The sequence below is a fragment of the Trachypithecus francoisi genome, unplaced genomic scaffold, assembly GCF_009764315.1.
Source record: "Trachypithecus francoisi isolate TF-2019V2 unplaced genomic scaffold, Tfra_2.0 Lachesis_group0, whole genome shotgun sequence".
NCBI classification, from domain to species: Eukaryota; Metazoa; Chordata; class Mammalia; order Primates; family Cercopithecidae; genus Trachypithecus; species Trachypithecus francoisi.
In genome coordinates, this window is record NW_022681453.1 from 65,004,018 (window position 1) to 65,029,860 (window position 25,843).

At 36.3% G+C, this 25,843-nt stretch overlaps 1 protein-coding gene across 8 annotated transcripts in view; it reads left to right on the forward strand.

Annotated features, from left to right (window-relative positions):
- The first annotated feature begins 940 nt into the window (after window positions 1-940).
- Window positions 941-25,843, forward strand: part of CCDC14 (coiled-coil domain containing 14) — a 49,952-nt gene continuing 25,049 nt past the window's right edge. Inside the window, exons 1-10 of one of the 8 annotated variants that reach the window (XM_033210990.1) lie at window positions 941-1,212; window positions 5,540-5,595; window positions 5,910-5,982; window positions 6,226-6,295; window positions 6,381-6,503; window positions 13,573-13,809; window positions 13,920-14,014; window positions 15,428-15,467; window positions 15,690-15,944; window positions 18,844-18,985. In XM_033210990.1, coding sequence (XP_033066881.1) covers window positions 1,039-1,212; window positions 5,540-5,595; window positions 5,910-5,982; window positions 6,226-6,295; window positions 6,381-6,503; window positions 13,573-13,809; window positions 13,920-14,014; window positions 15,428-15,467; window positions 15,690-15,944; window positions 18,844-18,985 — 1,265 coding nt within the window. In that variant the 5' untranslated portion in view covers window positions 941-1,038. Of the gene's footprint in view, window positions 1,438-5,539; window positions 5,689-5,909; window positions 5,983-6,225; window positions 6,504-8,045; window positions 8,214-8,536; window positions 8,694-13,572; window positions 13,810-13,919; window positions 14,015-15,427; window positions 15,945-18,843; window positions 18,986-25,843 lie in introns of those variants that run through there. The other 7 variants (XM_033210987.1, XM_033210992.1, XM_033210989.1 and 4 more) reach the window with 7 other exon arrangements.

Here is a 25,843-nt window from a genome sequence, read left to right on the forward strand (position 1 = left end):
TGATATATTGGTAGACATATTTTAGTTCCTGGGCTTTGACATTAATGGTAACAGACTTTTAAAGGGTAGCTCTTTTCTCCATTAAAAAGAAATGAGGCTGGGCGTGGTGGCTAACCACTGTAATTCCAGCACTTTGGGAGGCCAAGGCGGGCAAATCACCTGAGGTCAAGAGTTCGAGACCAGCCTAGCCAACATGGCGAAACGCTTTCTCCACTAAAAATACAAAAATTAGCCGCGTGTGGTGGCGTGCACCTGTAATACCAGCTACTAGGGAGGCTGAGGCAGGAGAATCGCTGGAACCCAGGAGGCAGAGGTTGCAGTGAACTGAGATTGCGCCACTGCCCTCCTGCCTGGGTGACAGTTGAAACGGAATAAACTGAGTTATCTCTCTTCAATTCGATTTAAATCATTAACCCCAAACCCAATGCCTTAAAAACCAATGACTAAAATCCTCATTAAACTGAGTGCACATGCCAATACTAAGAATGCTGTGTCACTCTTCATCAAAAGTAATTACCTCAACACAAGAGGAGACAAGTACGCATGGAAGTAAACCCCAAATCCCAACTAACGAACATCTGAGATCAGTGGCCACAGGGAATAATTCTGAAATTGCTATTACACTTAGGCAAAGATAACAACCCGGAGGTCTTATTTTTATAGAATATCAAGAACAAAATCATCCAAAAGGCACACGATGCCAAAATAAAAATAAAGAGCGAAAACCCAAAAAGTCGCGCGCAATTTCTTCTGAAACCTATCCGCCTCCTACCGCTGTCCCTTCCTCTGGTGCTGGCGGGTTCTCGCCCCTGTTTCCCCCACCGCAAGCCCTGGAACCGCACCCGCTTAACTCTTTTCTTGGCGACCCCGCCCCGGCCCCGCCCCAGCCAGGCCTAGGCCCCGCCCCGTTCGCCGTCTATTGGCTTCTCCTACCCCCTGCCGGTGGGTGACGAGCCGGGAAGCCGGCGGGATCTATTGCGCACGCCCAAGGCGCTGGGCCTGGAGCAGGAGAAAGGGAGTGGAGGCGGGTCGCAGACTATGAAGCGCGGCGTTCGGCGGGATCCTTTCCGGAAGCGGAAGTTCGGCGGGCGGGCCAAGAAGGTCCGGGAGCCCACGGCGGTTAATTCTTTTTACCGTGAGGCTTCACTTCCTTCGGTCTGGGCTTCTCTGAGGCTGCGAGAGATGGTCAGGTCCGGATCTCGACCGGGCCAGGTGAGGGCTGAGGACCTGAGGAGTCCACTGTGGGGATGGCTCGAGGGACAGGGGGGTTTTCGGGCCAGGGACTTGTAAAACTGCTCGAAAAAAGACAAAGACAATGAGGCGACATTAAAGTGCTGGGACAGAGGTGCAAGGAACACCTAATCTTCCCGTCGTAACACACCCGCTCGGTCTCTCGATGTGTTTCTGTTTAAATCATCGTAGCCCGCCGACTTTGGGGTAAGACCGGGGTTCGAGTCCCAGCCTTCGCCGCTGGCTCGAGTGACTTAAGCTTTCCTAGCTTCAGTCACCTGCAGATTGAGAGTCTACTAGTTTTTACTTCTCAGAACTTTCTATTCCTTAGCTGCAAAATAGGCAGAAATAAGCATAAAATCCTGTCTCAAAAAATTGAGAAGGTTAAATCAGAGAACCCGGTAAAAACATCGATCACACAGTTGGTAGACATACAACATTTAGTTCCCTTAAAAACTCGTAGTTTGCCACCATCTTAATGATAACAGCAGTTAACATTTAGATAGGACTTATGTGGTAGATACTACTCTTAAGTTATGTATTACATAAAATAACTCATTTCATAGTCACAATATCCTTATGAGGTAAGTACTATTATCCCTATTTTATATATGAGGAAATCGAGGGCTGGAGGGTTCAAATAACTTAGCAGTTACACAGCTGTGGAAACAAGAATCAGACTCACAAAGCTGATGCCAGAGTCCATTCTTCTTTTAAACATTTTACTTAGTAGATGTGTGACTTTGAACAAACTTTTCTGAAGTTTAGGTTCCCAACTCACAGAAATAATGATAACTCACAGGGTATGGATTAAGTGGAAATGAAAGACCTTAGCACACTCCAAGTCATTCTACAAAGGCAGTTTTATCTTGTACTTGTTGGTAGGAGAGATGACTACTAAGAAATGCTTGTATGTTTCTCAAATAGCAAAATTAAAAGTTTAGTGATAATAACCCATTAGAAGTAAGCGTAAAATAAAGCAAACTGATTCCCCTGTATTGTGATTAGGACACTCCTTTTGGAGAGCAGCTTTGCAGTTTGTATCAAGGGTTATTAAATTACTAATAACCTTTCACCAAATAATTTTCCTTTTAATCCGAAATATGAAAAGGCTGTTTTCAATAGATAGGCTTATTCCAGGTTTGTTTTCTTAATTGTGAAAAATAGGAAGCAAACCAAGACCATGTTATATTACTTCCACTGAAAGAAATATTATACAACCATTAAAAATTTCTGAATATGAAAAAGATTTAAAAGTAGAAAACACAGGATTTAAAATTGCAAATATCTAGTTATTATGACTAAGTAAAAAATGCGTATAAAAAAAGATTGGAAGCCTCGATAGCAAAGAACACATCTAGTACCTAGATCTTGGTTTCCAAGTACCACTGTCCACTAAGGAGTCCTGGCTTTTTGGAGAAATGACCAACTCCAAGGCTGAGCAGGGGAATTATAAGAAGAACGTGGATACATCAAACTAAAAAGCTTCTGCACAGTACAGGAAATAATTAATGGAGGGAAAAGGCAGTCTACAGAATGGGAGAAAATATTTCCAAGCCATGTGTCTGATAAATAATCCAAAATACATATAAGGAATTTCTATAACTCAAAAGCAGAACAACACATAACCTAGTTAAAAAATGAAAAAAGGATTTGAATAGACATTTCTCCAAAGAAGATGTACAGATGGCCAACAGGTATATGAAAAGATGCTCAACATCACTAATCATCAAGGAAATGCAAATTAAAACCACAATGAGCTATCACCTAACACCTGTTAGGATGACTTATTAAAAAAACAAAAACAAGTATTGGCAAGGATTTGGAAGAATTGGAATCCTTGTACACTGTCAATGGGAATGTAAAATGCTATAGCCGCTTTGGAAAACAATATGGAGATTCCTCACCAAATTAAAAATAGAACTATATCACCCAGCAATTCTACTTCTGGGAATTTATCCAAAAGAATTGAAATCAGGATATAGAAGAGATATTTGCACTCTCGTGTTCATTGCAGCACTATTCACAATAGCCAAAATGTGGGAACAACCCAAAAGTCTATCTACAGATGAATAGATAAAGAAAATATGGTATATACATACAATGGACTATTATTCAACCTTTAAAAAGAAGGAACTAGCTGTCATATGCACCAACAGAGACGAACCTTGAAGACATTATGCTAAGTGAAGTAAGCTAGTCACAGAAGGACAAATATTGCATGATTTTACTTATATAAAGTATCTAAAATAGTTAAAACTCATAGAAACAGAATGTAAGCGTGGATTGGGCATGAACCAGAGGGATTTTTTGTTTTTTTGTTTTTTTTGTTTTTTGTAAAGAGCAGTATTGGGATAATTGGCAACTTGCGAATAAGGTCTGAACATTAGATCCTAATTCTGTATCCATGTTAATTTCCTGGTTTTGATAATTATACTATGGTTATATTAGAGAATGGCCTTGTTTTTAGGAAATATTTAGGAGTAAAGAAGTATTATATCTGCAACTCTAATTATATCTTAACTCTAATGGTTCAGGCAGAAAATAATGCTGTGTATATATATTGAGAGAGAATATGGAAAACGTCAAGGGTCACAGAATCTGAAGCATATACAGGACTTCTTTATACTATTATTTCATAGTAGAAACTACAAAAAAAAAAATTGAAAGGAATTGTTCCAATATGATCGTTACTGTTTCAAGGTGCTTTTATCATGGGTAATTTTCTTTACTAGATTTTCTATAATATAGCCTTGTGTATATTTTTTGGAGAAACACCATATATAACCTTACAGTTATGCCAGACATGTACCTCAGACAGTGTACTTTAAAACAAATTTTTTTTTTTGAAAGAATAATTGTGGTAGTTGTTTTTGGACTCGATCCAGGGTACAGTATTACAGTGTCATGGCTTGGATTTGTTATTATGATTCCAGCCAGGACATCCACATAGATATACCAAAGGGAAAGACCCTGAGAGTGTGACACAGAGACCAGTGGAGTGATGTTCTCACTGCTGGCTTCATGACCCTCCATCATATTCCAAGTTATCTCAAGAAGTATAATTCTTACCAACCCAGTTTTTAAAAAATGTATTCTCAGTGACAGAAGGATGGAGCACATATTCAAGCATATAATAGAATGCCATGTAACTCCAGAAAGTTTGGTAGTAACTGCTCAAAGCTATCTTGAGATGAAATATGTAAATATGTCAAGATAAATTGTAAATGAAACTGCCAACAGTGACTACATCTGGAGGGTAGAACGAGGAGGGAGTCAGGGACTTTCTTATGTCTATTTAAAATTATTTTGAATAGAGATTATATTTATCTGATATAAAGTTATTAAGATATAAAATAGTATACCGTGGAAAGTGTCCCTTCTCGCTCTGTCCCCCAGATACTCAGTTTCCCTCCCCAGAGGCATCCATGATTAACTGTTTCTGGCATAACTCCCAAGATACTGGATGCATGTAAAAGCAAATGTTTATTTTTTTCCTCTTTTTCTACACAAAAGGTTGTCCATTATGTCACTTTTAAAACAAAAAAATTTAAGAAAGCAACAGTGGTATATGAATTTAAAAAGTAAGATTAAGACAATGAGATGTAGATAAAGGGCAGAGTTCTTGCTGGTCTAATCATGCATTCCAAAGAATGTACATAAAAGGAAGCAGAGTTAAAAATTCTGTTCTGTATCTTGAATTAACTTGTATGTTTCAAAGAATTTGGGAATATAGAACATATTTTGGGATTAGTATAGTCTGAACTTAGTGTAGTAGTTAATTCTGGTTTAAAATAATATCTCAATTTCCTTTTTACCTTAAACAGACTTAAGGAACAAATATATGTGTTGTTTGCTTGACATTTTACATAAAAGAAATTTAATATATGAATTAAATTGTAATTGTGGATTTTTAGGATAGATCACATTAATTAAAACAGTGAATAATATGGTACATACAATGGAATAGTATTTGACCTCAAAAAGGAAGAAAAATTTTGACACATGCTACAATATAGATGAAGCTTGAAGACATTATGCTAAGGGAAATAAGCCAGTCACAAAAGGACAAATATTGTATTATTCCAGTTATATAAAGTTTCTAGAGTAGTAAAATTCATAGAAGCTAGGATGGTAGTTGTTAGGGTCAGGGGGAAGAGGGGATGGCAAGGTATTATTTGATGGGTACGGAGTTTCAGTTTGAGAAGATGAATAAAAGAAAAAAATGACATTAAATTTTGTCACGATATCATATTGAAAATATAATAGAAAAATATTTGTTTATCTGCTATAATATATTATGTCATAGGTGTTATCTTCAGGAAGGCATACTGGACCTGCTAAATTAACAAATGGAAAGAAAGCGTAAGTACTTATGAAGACGTTTACAACTTCAGATTTCAAGATGTTTTTCAGGTCTTTGGGCTGGATGACATGTCGTCTACCCCAGAAAATTAGGTAGGCCTCTACTATCACAAGCTCTGGGGAACAACTTTTTATATCTACCCATGTTAATCATTTTAGTATTTAACAGTCTTTCTAATCTTCAAAATGTGTTTATAAATTCGTCTTGTACATGGTTGGACAAGCTTTCTTGTCTTTGCTGGAAAGAAGATGACTACTTAGTAATGTATTTTGGGGAAAATATTTGTAAAAATATTAATGAGCTTGTTTTCCAGGACCTATTTAAGAAAAATATCACGTTTTAATGCAGATTCTGGCTATTCCATCCATTCTGATTCAGAAAGTCAGGTAAGATTGAATAGATACAATACACACTATTTTAATTAGTTTTCAGATAGTAGCTAAAAAGTAGGAATAAAATGCAAAGTATTAATTGCTCTAAGGAAGTATGAAGTCTGTTGCTTTAAAACATCTTTTCTACCAATAATAAATTGTTTGTAAATAAACAAATTTTAAAACTACATAATATATATTTTTTCCTACACTAACAGTTATATACAAATGTATTCTAAATGACTTTATTCCTTACAGGCGGAAACTGTACATGGGCTTGATGGTTGTGCTTCTTTGCTGAGGGACATTTTGAGAAATGAAGATTCAGGTTTATTTTTTTAAATTCTTTGCTGAACACCTTATCTCAATTAAGTCATTATTTTGATGTTAACACATTTTTGTTTTATTAATAGGTTCAGAAACAGCATATTTAGAAAACAGATCTAATTCTAGACCTTTAGAAAGCAAAAGATATGGATCAAAAAAGAAAAGATGTGAAAAACATACTATTCCTTTGGTAGTCCAGAAAGAAACATGTAAGCCTTTTTTCTCTTAGTTATTTAAAGATAATCCTTAATTGTGGGGATTTTGATCAATTATCAGGATTATACAGTTGACTTTCATTTTAATAATCAGTATTGGTTAGGTTTATGTGTGCTTATGCCTTTCTGTATTCAGCTTCTAATCACTGAGTAGTCCACTTTGCTTGCTATCGTTTTCTCAAGAAGAAAACTAGAAAAAGAGACTGTCTGAGTTTTGTAGGAGAAAAAGTTCAAACTCAGAATGACATTTGCGAGGTATATAGAGTTATCTTCATTTTCCCTGCCATTCGTTTTCATAGATAATCATAAATTGGTTGTATTTCAGGTATATACTTCTAGTAGGTGCTTTAAGATTATTATATATATATATATATATCCTAAGTTAGTCAAGCCGAACTTGTCAAGCTGCACAGTTAGGATACATGGTACGTAAGGAGGTAAAATTGGATCAGTAAGGAAAGAGAGCCTGCTGCTGATTGATGGTCAATATAGCCAAGGGTACTTTACATCTTCACGGCTAACTTTTCCTAGTTTAGAACAAGAAAGTTTTGGTTATGTTTTCCCTTGGAGGCCTAGAGAACAAGGTAGCCCAAAATGAAGATGAAAAAGTCCACAATGGGAATTCAGATGGACGAGAATTACACTAGCCAGTTCTATAGTTCAGGTGGGCCAGAAATGTCAGCACTGTAGTGCATGCTTAGATTCAGCTTGGGCAAGGAATGAAGTTTAGAAAGTCTTATAAGGCATTATCCCTATATATTAAGAGATCAGGATTTAGGCAAGGAGGCTGAGAAAGTGTCAGTAGAGCATTCATGGGACTAGAGGTTGATGTTTCAGATAGTCCCGAGGTAGAGAACTAAGGCAGGGGAAACGTAACTCATCTTGGAGGCCAGTAACAATAGCCTTATATTATCATGACCTGTACTATTCAAGATGGTAGCCACTGGCCACATGTGGCTATTCAGCACTTGAAATATGACTAGTACGACCAAGGAATTGAATTTTTAATGTTATTTAATTTAAATTAATTTAAAATTAAATTTGAAAACTGTAATTGATCCAGTTATTATAAAACTTTTAAATATGTTTGGAATAACTTGGACATGTGAACCTACCTTTTCAAGTGTAAATTTTATTAAATCTAAATATAGACCAAGTATTTCTGATGAGAATTTAGCATCTAGATTGTGCTTTATGTAAAATATATGCCAGATTTAGAAGATTTAATACAAAATTTCAGTTATTATACACTGAAATGTTAATATTTTGGATATATTGATTTAAATAAATATGAAAAGTAATTTTACCTATTTTATGTAGTTACTGGAAATTTTAAATTACATATATGGTTTGCATTATATTTCTATTGGATAGCATTGGCCTAAGCTCAGCACACTACAGCCAGTTTTTAAGTAATGTTTAGTTACTTTATTTTGTAAATAAGATTTTACTAGAATGCAGCCAAGCTAATTTATTAATGTGTTTTTATTAGCTGTTTTTGTCCTGCAGTGGCAGAGTTGAGTAGTTGTGACAGAGATCATCTGGCCTGCTAAACCTAAAATATTTATTTGACCTTTTAAGAAAAAGAGTGCTAAACCCTGGCCTTAACTCTTAAAGCAGAAGTCTTTTTATTGGGGCGCAATTGAGAAAGAAAGGAGTGGTAGCACCTGTTCCTCCAGTCTCCTACTTTTTGTCTGTAGGCAGGTTATTTCTTTTTTTTTTTTTTTTTTTTTTTTTTTGAGACGGAGTCTCGCTCTGTCACCCAGGCTGGAGTGCAGTGGCCGGATCTCAGCTCACTGCAAGCTCTGCCTCCCGGGTTCACGCCATTCTCCTGCCTCAGCCTCCCGAGCAGCTGGGACTACAGGCGCCCGCCACCTCGCCCGGCTAGTTTTTTGTATTTTTTAGTAGAGACGGGGTTTCACCGTGTTAGCCAGGATGGTCTCGATCTCCTGACCTCGTGATCCGCCCGTCTCGGCCTCCCAAAGTGCTGGGATTACAGGCTTGAGCCACCGCGCCCGGCCTGGCAGGTTATTTCTTATCCAGGGCACCTTTCCTCAAGCAACTATTATTTGCGATATATGTGACTGACAATAGGTGTCACGGTATCAACTTATTGGATCCTGACTTAACTGCTTCTGTCAGTCAGAGTTCCAACGAGAAACAGGTGGCAACACTCAAATTGAGGTAATTCGAGGAGGATTTATGTTTATTTACAAAGGGACTCATAAAGATATGAGTAGGGTATAGGAAAACCACAGGTTTTGCCAACTAGGTCGCATGAGCCTAGTGCTAGCAGCAGCAGCAGCAGAGCTGTTACCATCTCTAGACCATAAGGGATTAGGAGAGAGAAAGGTTACTGGATCTAGAAAGAGATAACTGTTTGTAGAATATGCTACCTTGAGAAGAGCAGTGAGCTTCATTGAAAGGACGAAGTCAGCCCAAGGTGGCCTCATAGAAGGGGAGCAGGAATAAGTGTATATTCTGACTTCATGCTTCTTCCTTTCCTTGATATGCCAAGACTCCCATTGGATTGAACCCAACTGAAGCCTTACTGATGTATATCAGGTCTGGGATTTGACTCTTAATGAGCTAGTAATCTTGTCTTATTGTGTCATGGATGCTAGCAGAAGACGAGACTACTGGGTCAGAGACAAAGGACTTTATTACTCACAGCACAGGAAGCAGTATGTGCATCAGCATATTGTGTTAGTTCTTATTCACCCTAGTTCCTGTTGGGGTGATACAGTGGACCCATATGGATGCACAGGTTTAGGTTGCAGCTGAGGAACACGGAGCTTGGGGAATCAGTCACTTTGATAGTAAGCAGTAATCAAGCCTGTGCTTGTCCCAGAGGGAAACCTTACCTCATCCTTCAAGGTTGCTTACTGCAAACACAACCCTGAGAAGTGGCCCAGATAAGGAGTTTAGGTCAAAGCCTTGCTTTTTTGGTATACACAGCAAGACATATTGAAGGAGTGTCTCTTTGCAGCCCATGTAGATCAGCATTCCAGGGAGAGCAGGGTGAAGACCAGTAGAGGTGGATTTGGATGGGCAGATGGAAGATTCTGGCTTTCTGGGTCCATAGCATTAAATTCTTATTTGGATTACAGCCGAATCAGCAGTTCTGGCCTGTGATCAGGGTGCAATATTCCTATTGTTCTTTCTCCTATATTTTCTTAATCAGAAGGAAGGACCTATTTCCACAGGGCAATCTTCTTTAGGGTTTCAGTATTAGAAATTAGTTCCTAATTGTGTGTGTGTGTGTGGTTGGCAGCTGTTAACCAATAATACAAGATTTTGCTGTGTTACCACAATGCTCAACAATACACAAAATCCAAGCTCATCACTTGTTCTGTTTACCATCTCTTTCCAAATGAAGTAATCATAAAGAACTTTAAGCAATCTATTACAGCATGTTAACTAGTATCCATGTATTATTTTACTTTTAACACACATTATCTTGCTATTTTTTGTTAACTGTCTTCTGGGGAATGGCCCCCTCATGTACTTTCTATCTGGGACCTACCCAATCATTGAATGCCTATGGAGTCAGGTAAGCACACCATGATGCATTCTGGGAGTAAGGAGGCAGAGAAACCCTTCCAGAATTGTGTTGAGCTTTTTTGAGAGTGATTCTGGCATTAAATAAAATATGTATTTTTTAAATAAGGAGCTTTTACATGTGATAACTGTGTTGAATACTTTCATGATTTTGCTTTTAGTAACATATATTGCTGTCTTCATCTTGGGGAGCTAAACCAACCACAGGCAAAAATCCTTTGAGCATTGATTGCCCCTCATAAAGGCCAGATGTTCTCACATATTTCAAATGATAGTAGGCATCCAGTGGCTCTTACCTGCACTGGATGTGTGTTCTATATTCGAGTGGCAGGAATAACTTTCTGTCAGACAGTGCTTGCACAGCAGCTAGACTTCAGGGACTAAAAAAGTTTTGTGGATTGAGTAAATGAATACATTCCTTTCATGAATTTTAGTTATCACCTGATATCACTTAAACATATTGCCACACCAATAGCTAAAATTTTCATGTAGAGTGTGCTGGTGTAATTAACAAGAGCAAGAAAATATACTTCATTTGTATTTATGTAATAACAGACTCATTTGGTCATTAGTTTTATTTTAAAATTGTGTAGTAGTCATATAACTGCAGTCTTTCCCTTATGGTTTCTAACTTGGATTGTTGGCTTTAAGACTTCATATTGTTAAGTAAAGTTACTCAACATTATCAGTAGAGTTTTGTGTGGACTGAGTTTATAAAGGAGCAAAAGAAGTCATTTTAGTTCTAAGGCTTTGATTTTTAAGAAATAGGTTGGAATTTATTAATTTATGTTAGTTGGTGACATCTGCTGGCTGAGGCATAATGTAGCTCAGCTTTATTAGAGACCGTGAAAACCACGCCTTGAAAAGAAAGTAAATAAGAGCCTGAAGCTGTGACCTGTGTGTGAAATCTGAGAATTCCTCAAACTAGCCAATTCTTAAGGACCAAAGGAAATCCAAGAGCAGAAGGAAAGACCCAGGAATCAAGAGGAAAGGACTTGTGGTATGCTAGATGGTCATGGGCTATGATCTCGCCCTCCATCATTTTAGATTTCAAAGTTAAAATATTTTAGAGGGCTTTTCCATTTGGTTTATTATAAAATTATATTTCCAATAAGAAATAGTATTTGCTTTATAGAAGTTTATTAACCAGTTTTGTTTGTGCTGATCTGTTCAGATAGTGAAGGTAACTTTTACTACTTTTGATTTTAATCATCTCAGAGGGGACATGTTCAGAGGTTTATTACTGACATCAGATAGCATGATTTATGAATATGATATATTTGCTTGTCTATTGTAAGAGTGCAGCTGTTTGGTGATATTTAACATTGAGTTTTTACTGTGTGCTAGACATTGATTTAAGAAATTTACAAGTGTTACTTCATTTACATCTCACAATAATCTTATAAAATAGGCATTATTACAATTTTTCTGATGAAGAAAAAGAGGTCAAGAGAAGTTAATTTGCCCAAGGTTACTCAGCTAATAAGTGTTAAAGCTTGTATTTAGGTCTGGAAAGTACATTCATAGGAATAGATCATCTCAAAAGGAAACATACCCCAAGTCAAAAGGGAAGCATCTGATATCTTCAGCCATTTTCATAGTCAAATATTAAGTATTTTCTTTAGTTTTTTTTTCTATTTTCACTGGTTATAGTATTTAATCTGCCTTTAACTTTTTCTGTTTTTGCTTTTACATGGAAGTTTTATGCTTTTAGTAATGTTTTTCTTTTCTTTTTTTTTTTATTGTTACAACTATTTTTTAGTAATGTTTTTATTTTCAATAAACTGTATATTTGAGGGATTCTCTAGTTTTAAATTTTTAATTATTTTGTTTTTTAAAAAAATAAGGAATACTTTTCATAACTAATTTTAAGGCACAGAAATCTCAATAAATTTTTGCATATGTATACACCCCTGTAGCCACCACCTAGATCAAGATATAGAAAATTTTTAGCACCCTGCAAGGCTCCCTCCCTGTCAGTACCCTCACCATCACCTAGACCCTCATCCCTGTGTAACCATTTTCCTGACTTCTATTTCCATTTGTGACTTTTACTTGTGTGAGGACTTCTCCAAATGTGATTGAAACTATGCGCCCTTGTGTTTGACTACTTTCACTCAGCCTGATGTGTATTAAACATCCAGGTAGTTGTATATATCAGTACTTTGTTTTTTTTTTTTAATGCTATATAGTATTCCAGTCTGTGAGTATACCACGGTTTATCCATTTCTGCTATTCATGGCTATTTGGTGTTTTCAGCTTTGGGCTACTGCAAATCAAGCTGCTATGAACAATCTTGTACATGTCTTTTAGTACGCATAAGCACTCATTTCTATTGGTGTATACCTGGGAGTGGAATTGTTATGTCATAGATATATGTATGTTTAGCTTTGGTAGGTGCGACAATTAGCCATATGTTTTGCTAAATTTGTTTTGTATGCTGATAACCTATGATTTACCAGAATATTCTCATTTCTGTTAATAGTGTTTTAAAAAAACATTTGGGAAGGGGATTTAATTAGGGAAATAGATTTCAGATTGTTATACCAATCTATAGGTAGTGCTATGTAGAAAACTTTGTTATTTTTTACTTATTACTTTGTTAATACTTTGTTAATTCTACCTTGTTCATAGACTAATACTAGGCCCTGTAAGACAAAATAATGAAGTACAGCCCTGCTTAAAGAAACTTACGGTTTAGTCAGAAAGGCAGGAGGATGAAAGATAAGCAATATAAGGCAGTGTGTCAGTGGCATATGATTTGTAAAGACAATATGTGCTCTGGGGTGGTGAAGAGTAGTCACTAGACTGGAATGATTGGATTGCAAAAGCCTTCATGGAAGAAGGAAACTCAGATGAGCCTTGGTGAGTGGTTAGAATTGGATTAGAAGGAATGGTTCATCATGAACAATGTTATTGGAAGGTGAGAAAAGCTTGTTGGGTAACTAAATTGGTCTGGCTGAAATGAAAAATTTGAGTTGGAGGTGATGGGACGATAGTTGGAAAAGTAGGTTGTGGTCAAGCTTTGGAAAACTTTAAATGCCAGGCTAAGATTTTGTTTGTTTGATTGGTTTTGTTTTGTTTTTGAGGACCCAAAGCATCAGAATTGTACAAACAATTCTCTTTCCTATTCCATTTTCCCTTGACAACGTGAACTGACAAGGAACAAGGTGAAGGAGTTTGATTGGACTTTAGGGATAATATAACTCCCTTAAAAGAAGTGTTAAAATTGAAGGAGAGATTTTACACATGGCAAGTAGCATTAAAAAATGGGAATTGTAAGAATTAGTATAGATAATTTTTGACTGGGAAAACTTAAAACACTAATTACTTTCAGAAAGAATTTGAGGTGATTTTCTTTACTGGGGGTGATAGTGGTGAAGCCCTTCTATGAAGTATATGATGAATTGTACTACTTCTGAGAGCCCTTTCTTTTAAAATCTTATGGTAAGAATTTTTGAAGAATCATATTTCAACAACTTTTTTTCTTCTTCCACGTTAGCATCTTCAGATAATAAGAAACAGATACCTAATGAAGCTTCTGCTAGACGTGAAAGAGACACATCAGACCTAGAACAAAATTGGTCATTGCAAGATCATTATAGAATGTATTCACCCATAATATACCAAGCCCTCTGTGAACATGTGCAGACTCAGATGTCACTGATGAATGACTTGACTTCAAAGAACATCCCTAATGGAATTCCTGCTGTACCATGCCATGCTTTATCTCATGCTGGTGAGTATGAATGCTGTTTAAAAATCATGAGTGTAAGTTCTAATTAAATTGCTTGGTTATTGTATAAAAAGTAGGATATGTGATTAATTTTTTCTCCCTCTTACTTATAGAATCTCAGGCAACTCCTCATTCTAGTTATGGCTTATGTACCTCCACCCCAGTCTGGTCACCTCAGCGGCCACCCTGCCCTCCACAGGTTCATTCTGTGCGTACAGTTTGTATACTACATAAGTAACTATTCACTTATAGCAGTCATTGAGGAAGGACTGTTGAATTTATTGATTGTAACTTAATGCACTAGGATTTAAAGATCAGGTTTTTTTTTTTTTTTTTTTTTTTTTTTTTTTGCTATAAAAGTTTTACCTGTTTATGGCCAGGCACTGTGGCTCATGCCTGTAATCCCAGCCCTTTGGGAGGCCGAGGTGGGTAGATCATGAGGTCTGGAGTTCAACATCAGCGTGGCCAACATGGTGAAACTCCATCTCTACTGAAAATATAGAAATTAGCTGGGTATAGTGGCACATGCCTGTAATCCCAGCTACTTGGGAGGCTGAGGTAGGAGAATTACTTGAACCGGGACCCAGGAGGGGGAGTTAGCAGTGAGTGAGATCGTGCTACTGCACTCCAGTCTGGGCTACAGAGTGAGATTCTGTCTCAAAAAAAGAAAGAAAAGTTTTACCTATGTATTAATGACAATAATGAAGGAGAAAGAGGGAAAGAGATCGTTAGAGGGAAAGAGATCAGTAGGGGAAAAAAAAAAATCAACCATACTGACCACCCAAGTACAACTGCTTTTAACACACTGATAGAGTTCTTTCCAATCGTTTAATCATCTGTACAGGTTTTAGTTTCTGGTTTGTATTTGTTAACTTTGCTTTCCTTTTAAATTAAGTTATAAGTAAACTTTATGCAGTCTTATATACTGCTTCTTTCACATAATACTTTATTGAAAATATGTTTATTAATATATACCATTTGTGAATTTTTAATAACTTGTTAATACTGTATTTTGTGGATATACCATAGTCTATGTAACTACTATATGGTTAGGAGTAGTAACTTGTATTTAGTAATAGTTGAGTAATATTCGAGTTATAATTAGTATTTTTATTAATAGGCAAGTTTCTAATATCAGAAACTTACTAATATTTTTAGCTTCAAAGTAAGTAAGTTGGATTTTTTTCCTCAGTACAATAAAGATTCTTGTTTTTTAAAGCTTAGTTTACCCTGTAATTTGGGAGCATTACAAGGCCATGACTAAAATAGACTGTTTACAAATACCACAGATGGTTTAAAAGCATCAAAAATTAGTCCACTTTGGGAAATTACATCATAAGAAAATAAGTTCAAACATACAAAAAGCTGTTGCACAAACATATTTACAGAAATGTTTCAGCAGTGAAAAACTGGCTGTTACTTAAATGTCTAACCGTATGGGAATAGTTACACAGACTACAGTATATCCTCAAAATATAGTAGTAAGTACTTATTAAATATTCACAAAACAATATATTAATAAACTTTTAATAAATATATTTCATATATTTGAGTTTGTTGTAATTAATACCTACAGATGAGTGCTCATACTTCTGAAGACTTGTTTTTCCTCTTTCTTTAGGAAGTTCAAACTGATGGTGACAGTCAGTTTGCATCACAAGGTAAAACAGTTTCTGCAACCTGTACTGATGTTCTAAGGAATTCATTTAATACCAGTCCTGGAGTTCCATGTAGTCTGCCCAAAACTGACATATCAGCTGTTCCAACATTGCAGCAACTGGGCTTTGTTAATGGAATTCCACCACAACAAGGAGTTCATAAGGAAACAGACCTACTAAAATGTTTTCAAACATATTTGTCTCTTTTTCGATCTCATGGAAAAGAAACACATCTGGACAGTCAGACACACCGAAGCCCTACTCAGTCACAACCAGCTTTCTTGGCCACTAATGAAGAAAAATGTGCCAGAGAGAAAATTAGAGAGACCACAAGTGAAAGAAAGGATTTAAACATACGTGTGCGAGATACAAAAACAGTCAAGGATGTACAGAAGGCAAAAAATGTGAATGAGACAGCTGAAAAAATTAGAATTATAAAATATTTGTTGGGAGAGCTCAAGGCCCTGGTAGCAGAACAAGGTAGATGAGACTTATAATTTTCTGTAGTATGTATGGTGTTATACTAAATAGCAATGTCATATTATTTAGCTGTCATTTAAATGGAGTTTGTGGTGTTTTCTGTAGAACTGTGTTTTGAGCTAGTAAGAAAATGAGTTCTACTTACCGTATTCTTATTTTTTAAGGTTTTGATCCCTTCTTTCCTGTGGATTTCAAATGTGTTTGAGAATATCAAACATTCAGTATTTTGCTTGCAAGTGTGTATTTATTCTACTTGATAATAGACCTTGAAAAGATTCAACAAAGAGAATTTCTACAGATAAAAATTTTAATTAGAGAACGCCTATAAATGATTAACTTCCTGAGTAGACTGATTATTCTATTTTAAAAAGATGCAGAGAATTCCTTCTTGTCATTTCTTTAATAGCCAACTGTTAGGTTGTTTAACAAATCTCGCTTTGAGAAGTAACCCATACCTTCTTATGCCCTTTTCAGTTTATTTTTAGGACTTTTTTTTCTTAAGAGAAATGTCTCTGAGCCAGATTATATTCATTTGTTTCCATTCTGTATATGTATTCTATAGTAATGGCTTTTGCTTGAAATGAGTTACAGTTTTGTCATCTTGGAAAACACAGTAATTGATTGTGGAAGCATTGATTGAATACCTAATGTCTGCAGACAAAAAATCTTAAAATGCTATATGAATGTAGCACCATTAAACCAAAGATTTAGTATATTAAAATTGCTGTGTTTTCAACCTTTAACTTATTACCATTTTCACAATCAGATACATAATCATGGTAATAATAATAATACCATTGGCTGTCATTTATTGAACACTTACCATGTGCCCAGCACAGTGCTAAGTGTTTTATGTGCATTATCTCATTTAATCCTCCCAGCAGCCCTATGTGGTACTGTTACCACTCCCATTTTACTGATGAGGAAACTGAGACTTGGAGAAACAGTATCTCATTTAATCTTCTCACCAATCCTGTAAGGTACTGTTTTTATCTCCATTTAACCATGAAGAAACCAGGTTCCAAGAGTTAAGTAATTGAGATGCTGGTCAAAGGATACACACTTTCAATTAGGTAGGAGGAATAAGTTAAAGAGATCTACTATATAACATTATAACTATAGTTAATAACGATATTCTTAAAAATTGCTGAGAGAGTAGATTTTAAGTGTTTTTGCCATAAAAAATGATAAATATGTGCGGTAATACATATGTCAATTAGCTCTATTTAACCATCCCAATATATACATATTTCAAAACATATTATACATAATAAATTTATACAATTTTTCTTTGTTGATTTAAAGAAATAATTTTTTACAAAAAGATTAATTTATTTTAAAAAAATGAGTTAAATACTTGACCAAGGTTATAGCTCCAGACAGTGGTGGAGCCCAGGTCCCAGCCTCCAAAGCCTATGAGTGAAACTGCTCTACGAAAGATTGGTAGAAGGCCAGCGCAGTGTCTCACAGCTGTAATCCCAGCACTTCGGGAGGCCGAGGCAGGCAGATCACCTGAGGTCAAGAGTACAAGACCAGCCTGGCCAACATGGTGAAACCCCATCTCTACAAAAATACAAAAGCCAAGCATCATGGCCAGTGCCTGCAATCCCAGTGACTCAGGAGGCTGAGGCAGGAGAGTCGCTGGGATTGCAGGCACTGGCTGAGGTTGAAGTGAGCCGAGATTGCACCACTGCACTCCAGCCTGGGCAACAGAGCGAGACTCCGTCTCTAAATAAACAAACAAAAATTGGTAGAAGACTGCTTGATAATTGAACACAGTTGTTTACTGTGTATATGTACTTTTCATCAGGATGTTAAAATATCTGTGAAACTGATTACATTTTTGTAACTTAGAATATACTTTCAACCTGTTAGTTATCAGATAATTAATAAATAATTTTAAGTACTTTTAGCCCATAGTAAACATGAATGGGAATGAGGGGCAAAGGTAAAAGGCAAAAGAATTAATATCTACCTTCCATGCCTGTGTCTGTTGGCAGTCTCCAAAAACATCCACTCTCCACAATTATTAACAACCTTTTGATGTCACATGAAATGAGATGTGGCGGCTTGTGTTCAATCTACTTTAGAAAATTAAATAATGAGGCCGGGCGCGGTGGCTCAAGCCTGTAATCCCAGCACTTTGGGAGGCCGAGACGGGCGGATCACGAGGTCAGGAGATCGAGACCATCCTGGCGAACACAGTGAAACCCCGTCTCTACTAAAAATACAAAAAACTAGCCGGGCGAGGTGGCGGGCGCCTGTAGTCCCAGCTTCTCGGGAGGCTGAGGCAGGAGAATGGCGTAAACCCGGGAGGCGGAGCTTGCAGTGAGCTGAGATCCGGCCACTGCACTCCAGCCTGGGCGACAGAGCGAGACTCCGTCTCAACAAAAAAAAAAAAAAAAAAAAGAAAATTAAATAATGAAACTATCTTAGCGGACCCTCACTCAATATTTTGCCATATTAACCCCCTAAAGTAAATTGTTTGCTTATGCTAGGATCAAAGGTTGTATTATAAATGTTAATACTATAACCAATTATAGGAAACCCTATAGCAATCATAGGAGTCCACTGTGGCCCTTGGTAAGTATGGACTAAGAGATTTGTGTAAGCCACATTCCTACTTGACTCTTGAACTCAAAAAAAAAAATCACTTGTGTAATAATCCTGTGATTTAAGATAATCTTTAGTTTACTGAACTAATTTCTTTAGAATTCTGAGGAAGCAAATACCAGCAGCATGGAAGAGAAAAATGGAACCTGTATAATAGATTTATAAATAATTGAATTTATAACAAGAATGTACATATCTATAAAGATTTTCTTTTTTAGTAATATATACTAATAATCTTGTCCAAAAATACAATATTGATTTTACTCATTTCTGTTTCCTTTTATAGAGGATTCAGAAATTCAGAGGTTGGTTACAGAAATGGAGGCATGTATATCTGTACTTCCAGCAGTAAGTGGAAACACAGATATTCAAGTTGAGATAGCACTGGCCATGCAACCATTAAGAAGTGAGAATGCTCAGTTACGAAGGTAAGAATTGCTCTTGGAATATTTTTGTCTGTATGCAAAGATGTCTGCGGGCCAGAACAAAGATGCCAAATGATATACTTAGGACTACATAAGTAAAATTGATTTGCTGTCTTATTGTATTTCTACTTTTCTTCCTTATTTTTCAGAGATTTCCAGCATTCTCTAGGTCTTCTTTTACTTCTACTCCCTTGTATGTATTTTCTCCCACTTCTTTTACCCCATGGTCACTTGGTAGAGGAAAATGAAGTACCTCTGTATATTTATCAGACTAGTCTAAGTTATGCTGCAGGAACAAACTTCTAAATCTCATTTGCATAGCACAGCAAGTTTCTTTCTCGTGCCAAGACTAACATGGATCATTGGTGGCTCTTTCATCCTGTGACTCAGGATCCAGACTCCCTCCATTTTATGAAGCCACTGTCTCAGTATGTGTTGTCCAGGAAAAAGAGAATGTGGATATGGCAATGGGAAGGAGTCTTACATTGTTCAACCCAGAAGTGATCATTTTGCTACCACTTATATTTTATAGGCTGAAACAAGGCACAAGGCCCTGCCTAATAGAAAAGTCTGGGACATTGTATTAAAAACAAACTGTTTTTCTTCTGCTGTCACACAACAATTGACACAGAACACTTATATGACCAAATGTGTAGGGATTTCTCCCCACCAGCAAGCAAACAATCAGTTCTGCAACATACCAGTTGGGTGTCCTCCAGTTCAATTCCAACACCGTCTACCTGGAAATAGTATCAGATCCCACAGGTTGAGGGCTCAGTTCCACAAGACTGAACTCTACTTACAGTGCCAATCACAAGCCCCAGGTTGTTTTGCCTGTGTTTCTGACTGACTGACTACAAATCGAAGTTCCCTTGACTTCCTTCCTTGGGTTCAGTTAATTTCCTAGAGCGGCTCACAGAACTCATGGAGATACTTAAGTTTACCACTTTATTATACAGGATATTGTAAAGGATACAGATGAAGAGATGCAAAGGGCAGGGTATTGGAGAAAGGGCGTGGACCTTCCATGCCCTGGGTGGATGCACCACCCTGTAGTAACCACCGTGTGTTTATCTGGAAGCTCTCCATACCCTGTCCTCTTGGGCCTTTTATGGAGGTTTCATTGGATAGTCATGGTTGAATCATGGGCAACTGTGAAGAAACGTGATTTGACAAAAAGGGTATGACCTAATACGAATAGACAGAGTGCGGAAACCCAAGAAGTTCTGTCCGTTCAAATTTTTTGGCCTCTCTGTGGAACATTCCTTTCTCCTCAGTTTGAGGCAAGTCCCCTTCGGAAATGGGGTTCTTATGACCTACAGACAGACAAGGGAGGTCAGAGAATTTTCTTATGGCCAGCTGTAAGAAAGGTGGGAGAAAATTAGAGTGTATTTTTAGTTCCTATGGCCTACCATGGGGAGGAAAAAGGAGCATGTGAAAGGATGGCAAGAGAAGATTAGAGAGAGAGATTCTGTTTTCTGAGGCGTGCTTCTGAGGCCTAAAGTACTTGAATATTAACAAACGACTGTCTTTCACCTTTATCACTGAAGCTGGTCTGAAGCTGCTTCAGGAACCAGGGACAAAAGGCCAAATACTTTAATAAAAGGTATGTTTTTGGTTTTGACTGCTTAACAAATAACAAGGGCTGTGGGCATTGACAGCCAGGAACTGTGAATGAAGACATATAGATATATATGTATATGTATGTGTATATATACATATGTGTGTGTTTATGTATGTGTATATATACATATATGTGTGTGTATGTGTATATATACATATATGTGTGTGTATATATATGCACACACACCACACACATTTATATACTATATATATATATAAAATAATGTCATAGATATATAATTTTTCCATACTTCTATACACCCAGGAAGGAAAGGAGAACCTTAGTAAGCACTAGTATAGCCCCACCACACATTATACCTCACATTAGTGAGGTATAATCAAATCTAAATAGTGAGATTTAATTATACCTCACTATTTAGATGTATTTTGTGGAACATAGAATATATTGTAAGCCATTCAAAATAAGCATATTGTTGAAAGGAATGACAGTCAAATAATTGGTTTCTTAAATTGGTTTTTTCATAGAAAAAAGTTAAATTCTTTGATATTTTTTCTTTTGGTCATCTTAACTTGTTGGAATTACATTCTTAATTTGTTTAGGAAAGATGTAGACCAGGGATCTAATCTTGAAATATAAGAGGAATCACCCACATATTATCAATAATATCTTAACTTTGAATGTTTCAGTGATGACCATCAAGACCAACACTTCAGTGTCTGTTTATTAATACACTTTGCAAAAAATTGGAGTATATATCAGGTGTATCTGCAGCACTGCAATGCGAGTGTGCCCTGAGAGAGTGTTATAGCTGCTTAAGCTATAGACATTGTGTAAGATATGACCTGCAAGGATCTACACTAATTTTTAAAGAAATTGGAAAGCAATTAAATAGTTGGAGCATACCTAAAGTATACATATCCGGAGCCTGTAGAGGCATGACAGCTAGTGAGATGCACTCGTTTAGGATTCTTTCTCCAGAGATCATTATCCTGTAGATACTGTGATATAAGATGGGGTTGTTGGGTTTAAGATCTAATATTGTCTTCAGTCTTGACCTAAGGAATTCCTATACCAGCATAAATTTTTAAAACCAAAAATGAGTAAATAATAAAATAATGAACAGCAAATACTGCTAACATTTATTGAATGTTTTTTATATGCCAGACTATTGTCCTTGATATGTGTCACCTCTTTACATCTTCACAACAGCTTTGTGAAGTAGGTGCTCTTTACTCACATTTACAGATGAGGAAATCAAGGCCACAAAGAGTTTATGTAACTTGCCCAAGGTTATACATCTAAGAAGTTAGAGTCAAGACTTGAACCCAGGCAATTTGGTTTTAGAGTACAGTGATCTTAACTTGTAGACTTTTATACTGTCTCGATTAGGAAGTAGAGATTTAATTATACCTCACGATTTAGGTGTATTTTGTGGAACATAGAATATATTGTAAGCCATTCAAAATAAGCATATTGTTGAAAGGAATGACAGTCAAATAATTGGTTTCTTAAATAAGGATACCAAAACTTAGTCTGAGAATATTTTATTTTAACACTGTCACCGTGGAAAATATTAGTAGTTCTTATTTATTTCAGTTCCTTAGAACATTTTTAAATTGCCTTAGGGGCTAATAATTCCTAAGCCACTCAAGAAAATGAAGTTTACTGTTTTATGGGCCACCACTTGTTTCTAGTTTTTTTTTTTTGTAAAGGTATTTGTTTGATGTCTGACCTAATTCTTTAACTGGCACCAGAGCTATTTGGCTGGCTGTCTTTACAGGACAAAGATTATATAGCATGCTATTGCCACTGTTGATTACTTGACCTTCTAAGAGATGAAATAACTAAAAAATGAAGAATTTGTTAGACATGTTCTTTTTAGCAGAATGAGGTTTCTGGCAGTAGTGTAGGAAATTTTGTGCCACTTTGGTAATCTATTTGGAAAGAATTACCCATTATCTCCATTACAAATAAAAATTGGAATACATTGGTTCATTCAAGAGTGTTTGTCATCATTTTCAATTTTTAAAAAAGTATTTTTTTTTTTCCTGTTTAGATATTTGGAAACTACGTGTTTCTTTTTAACCACATCTTTTAGGACTTTCTTGCAGTTTATTGCCATCTTGTGGCTTAAAAAATAGCTAGATGCATCATTTCTATGATATTTTGGCATTTTTGGCATTTAGGCTAGAGAGTTTTTAATGTGTCTTCTGACACAGTTGTTCAGCATTTAGCCTTTCTGGTCCCCAACCACTAAATGTCTGTAGTGCCCCGTTAATTTTGACCACCAGAAGGCTTGGCACATTCCCAAATTTCCTGGATGGGAGTTTGGTGGGTATTACCTCCAGTTAAGAGCCATTGAGCTAGAGAGTGCCAATAATTCATGACCACCTCCTGATATTAAACTCAACTATGAGACCATTATGTAGCCGCACAGAACATAAAAATGAAACGGGAGTGAATGAAAGGAGTCAAGGATGATGTTCAGATTCTGTCTGCATAATTTAACAAATGGTAACATAATTCTTCCAGATGGGAGCTACTAGAGGAAGAATAGATTTGTTTATTTCATATTATTATCATTTTTTGAGTTAGGCAAGGTAATAGGAGAGCCTGTGAGTTAAGATTTAGACCTACTGAGTTAGACCATATGGAGTATAGGAACAAGATGCAAGATGGAAATGTAGACTCGGGAGTTATTCTCTGAACATGTTTTTATTGAGCTTTTGTATAGATCTGGCATTGTTGTAGACACTGGAGACAATTTGATTGAAAGTAAATGATTTATTACTAGCATATAAGTAAGTGATATATTCACCAAGAAGGCAGAGCATGTGAGCGCAGTGAAAGGTGAATTGGTGGGGAGTAACAACTTTTTAAGGAAAGAACAGAAGATTAAAATTAGGAGGGTGACATCACAAAAGTCACAGGAAGAAGACAATTTATAGGAGAGATTTTGCATTGCATTAAAATAAACTGACAACAAGAACAAATGTAGGTCAAGAATAAATATCACAAGACAGATTACTCAAAGAACTTCAGAAAAACTTAAAACAGTGTTGCATAGTGTCAAGGAAATTAAAGATAATAGGATCTCTTACAGGAAGAAAGAGTAAGATTGAGACAAAATGCTCAAAGAAGAAAAAGAAAAGAACAGTGAGTTAAGTGAACTCAGAAAAATAAAAGAAAGCAAAAAAATTACAAAAATGAAAACCCCATTAGAAACTAATGTAAAATAATTAATAAACAGACAAAGTCAGGGATATTGTAGTCCACTAGAACTTAAGTATTATGAAGCCTGAAATTTTTTGTTTTGTTGCTTTTTGGGTTTTTAGTTTTTTCCCCCAAGTCTTTCTGTGTTAATTGCTACTAAATTCATAGTTTAGTGTCTCCTACTAACCTTAGCTTCTTCCTCTTCCTAAACCCTTTTAAAGTTGTTTATTTATTTTTATTATGGTAAAATACATATAATATATACCTTTTTATTTTTAACCATTGGCAAGTGCACATTTCAGTGGCAATAAATAAATTCACAGTGTTCTGTAACCATCACCACTTTCTGTGCCAAAACTTTTTCATCCCCAACATGAACTCTGTACCCATTAAACGGTAACTTTCTCTTCTTTTTCTTACCTCCTGGTAAGTTCTTGTTTTTTGTTGTTTCTGTCTCTGAATTAAAGAAGGCTGAAATTTTGTCTCTTTATAGTTTGCAGCTATTATTTCTAGTGCTAGGAATTGTGCCTAGCACTCATTCTAACAAATATTTGTTAAATTGACTGAATGAATGCATAGTAGATAAGCTTGAGGGAATCACACAAGGCAAAACAGAAAAAGAATGGTCTAAAAATTATTATGAAGAAGATAATACATATGAAAAAGGAAATAGATATAAAATTGGTGTTTCTGAAAAAAGAGAACAGAACAAATTGATTAAAGACAAGAGGTTTATCAATAACAGGAAAATTTTCTGATTGTACCACTTTATTCTAGCCTGGGAGACAGAGCAAGACCCTATCTCTAAGAGAAAAAAAAAGATCTTTGTCAGCAGATGAATAGGACGTAGAAGATCTCAGAAAAACCATGCAAAATAATCAACACCAACACATATGCTGGTAAAGTTACTACACCCTAAGGATGAAAAAAGTTAATTTTTGGAGACACTCAAAAGAAACAGAAAATTACATATGAAGAGAAATATTTTAGGCTATCTCCAGTCTTTTCACATTGATTTTCGTTGCCAAAGGATCATAGAATATCATTTACAAAGTTCTGAGGGAAAGAAAGTATGCCCCGAGAATCTCTAATGTGGTCTAGCTGTCCTTTTAGTGTCAAGGCAACAGCCATATTCTCAAGTGTGCAAGAACTTAGGAAGTTTAACAGCCTTGAACTCCTTTAAAAAACAAAACAAAAGGCCGGGCGCGGTGGCTCAAGCCTGTAATCCCAGCACTTTGGGAGGCCGAGACGGGCGGATCACGAGGGCAGGAGATCGAGACCATCCTGGCTAACACGGTGAAACCCCGTCTCTACTAAAAAAAAAAAAAAATACAAAAAACTAGCCGGGTGAGGTGGCGGGCGCCTGTAGTCCCAGCTACTCGGGAGGCTGAGGCAGGAGACTGGCGTGAACCCGGGAGGCGGAGCTTGCAGTGAGCTGAGATCCGGCCACTGCACTCCAGCCTGGGCGACAGAGCAAGACTCCGTCTCAAAACAAAACAAAACAAAACAAAAAACTTGAATGCCAGAGTCCAGTCAACCAAAAGATGAATTCAAACAAAAGAGTAGACGGATGTGAACATTGAACCTATACGTAAAACTAAGATAACCTTGGAAATTACGGTTATAGATCAGGATGTGTTAGTAATCTTGACAATATGAATTCCGAACTCTGCATTTTTCATATCCTATTTCCTAAATTTTAGATTACTTAGGAATAGTATTTCTTGAAGTAAAGAAATATTTGCCTAAAGTTAATCAGTTTTGGTTTCGCTTGTTATTTTCTTTCCATTAAAATCATGTAATCCTAAATTCAATACATAGTATTTTTAAGTAGTATTTGTAATATCATCCTATTATTTTAAAATTCTTCTTAGATATATATATATATCTTAGATATAATATATATATATATATATATATATTTTGTCTCTGTATATGCTGGAGAATGTATGAATGTTACCCAGGAAATAATGATTGTTATTTCTATTTAACAATGTGCTAGAGGTTCTAAAAAGTGCAGTAAGGCAAGAAGAAGAAATAAAAGCCAGTCACATTGGAAAGGA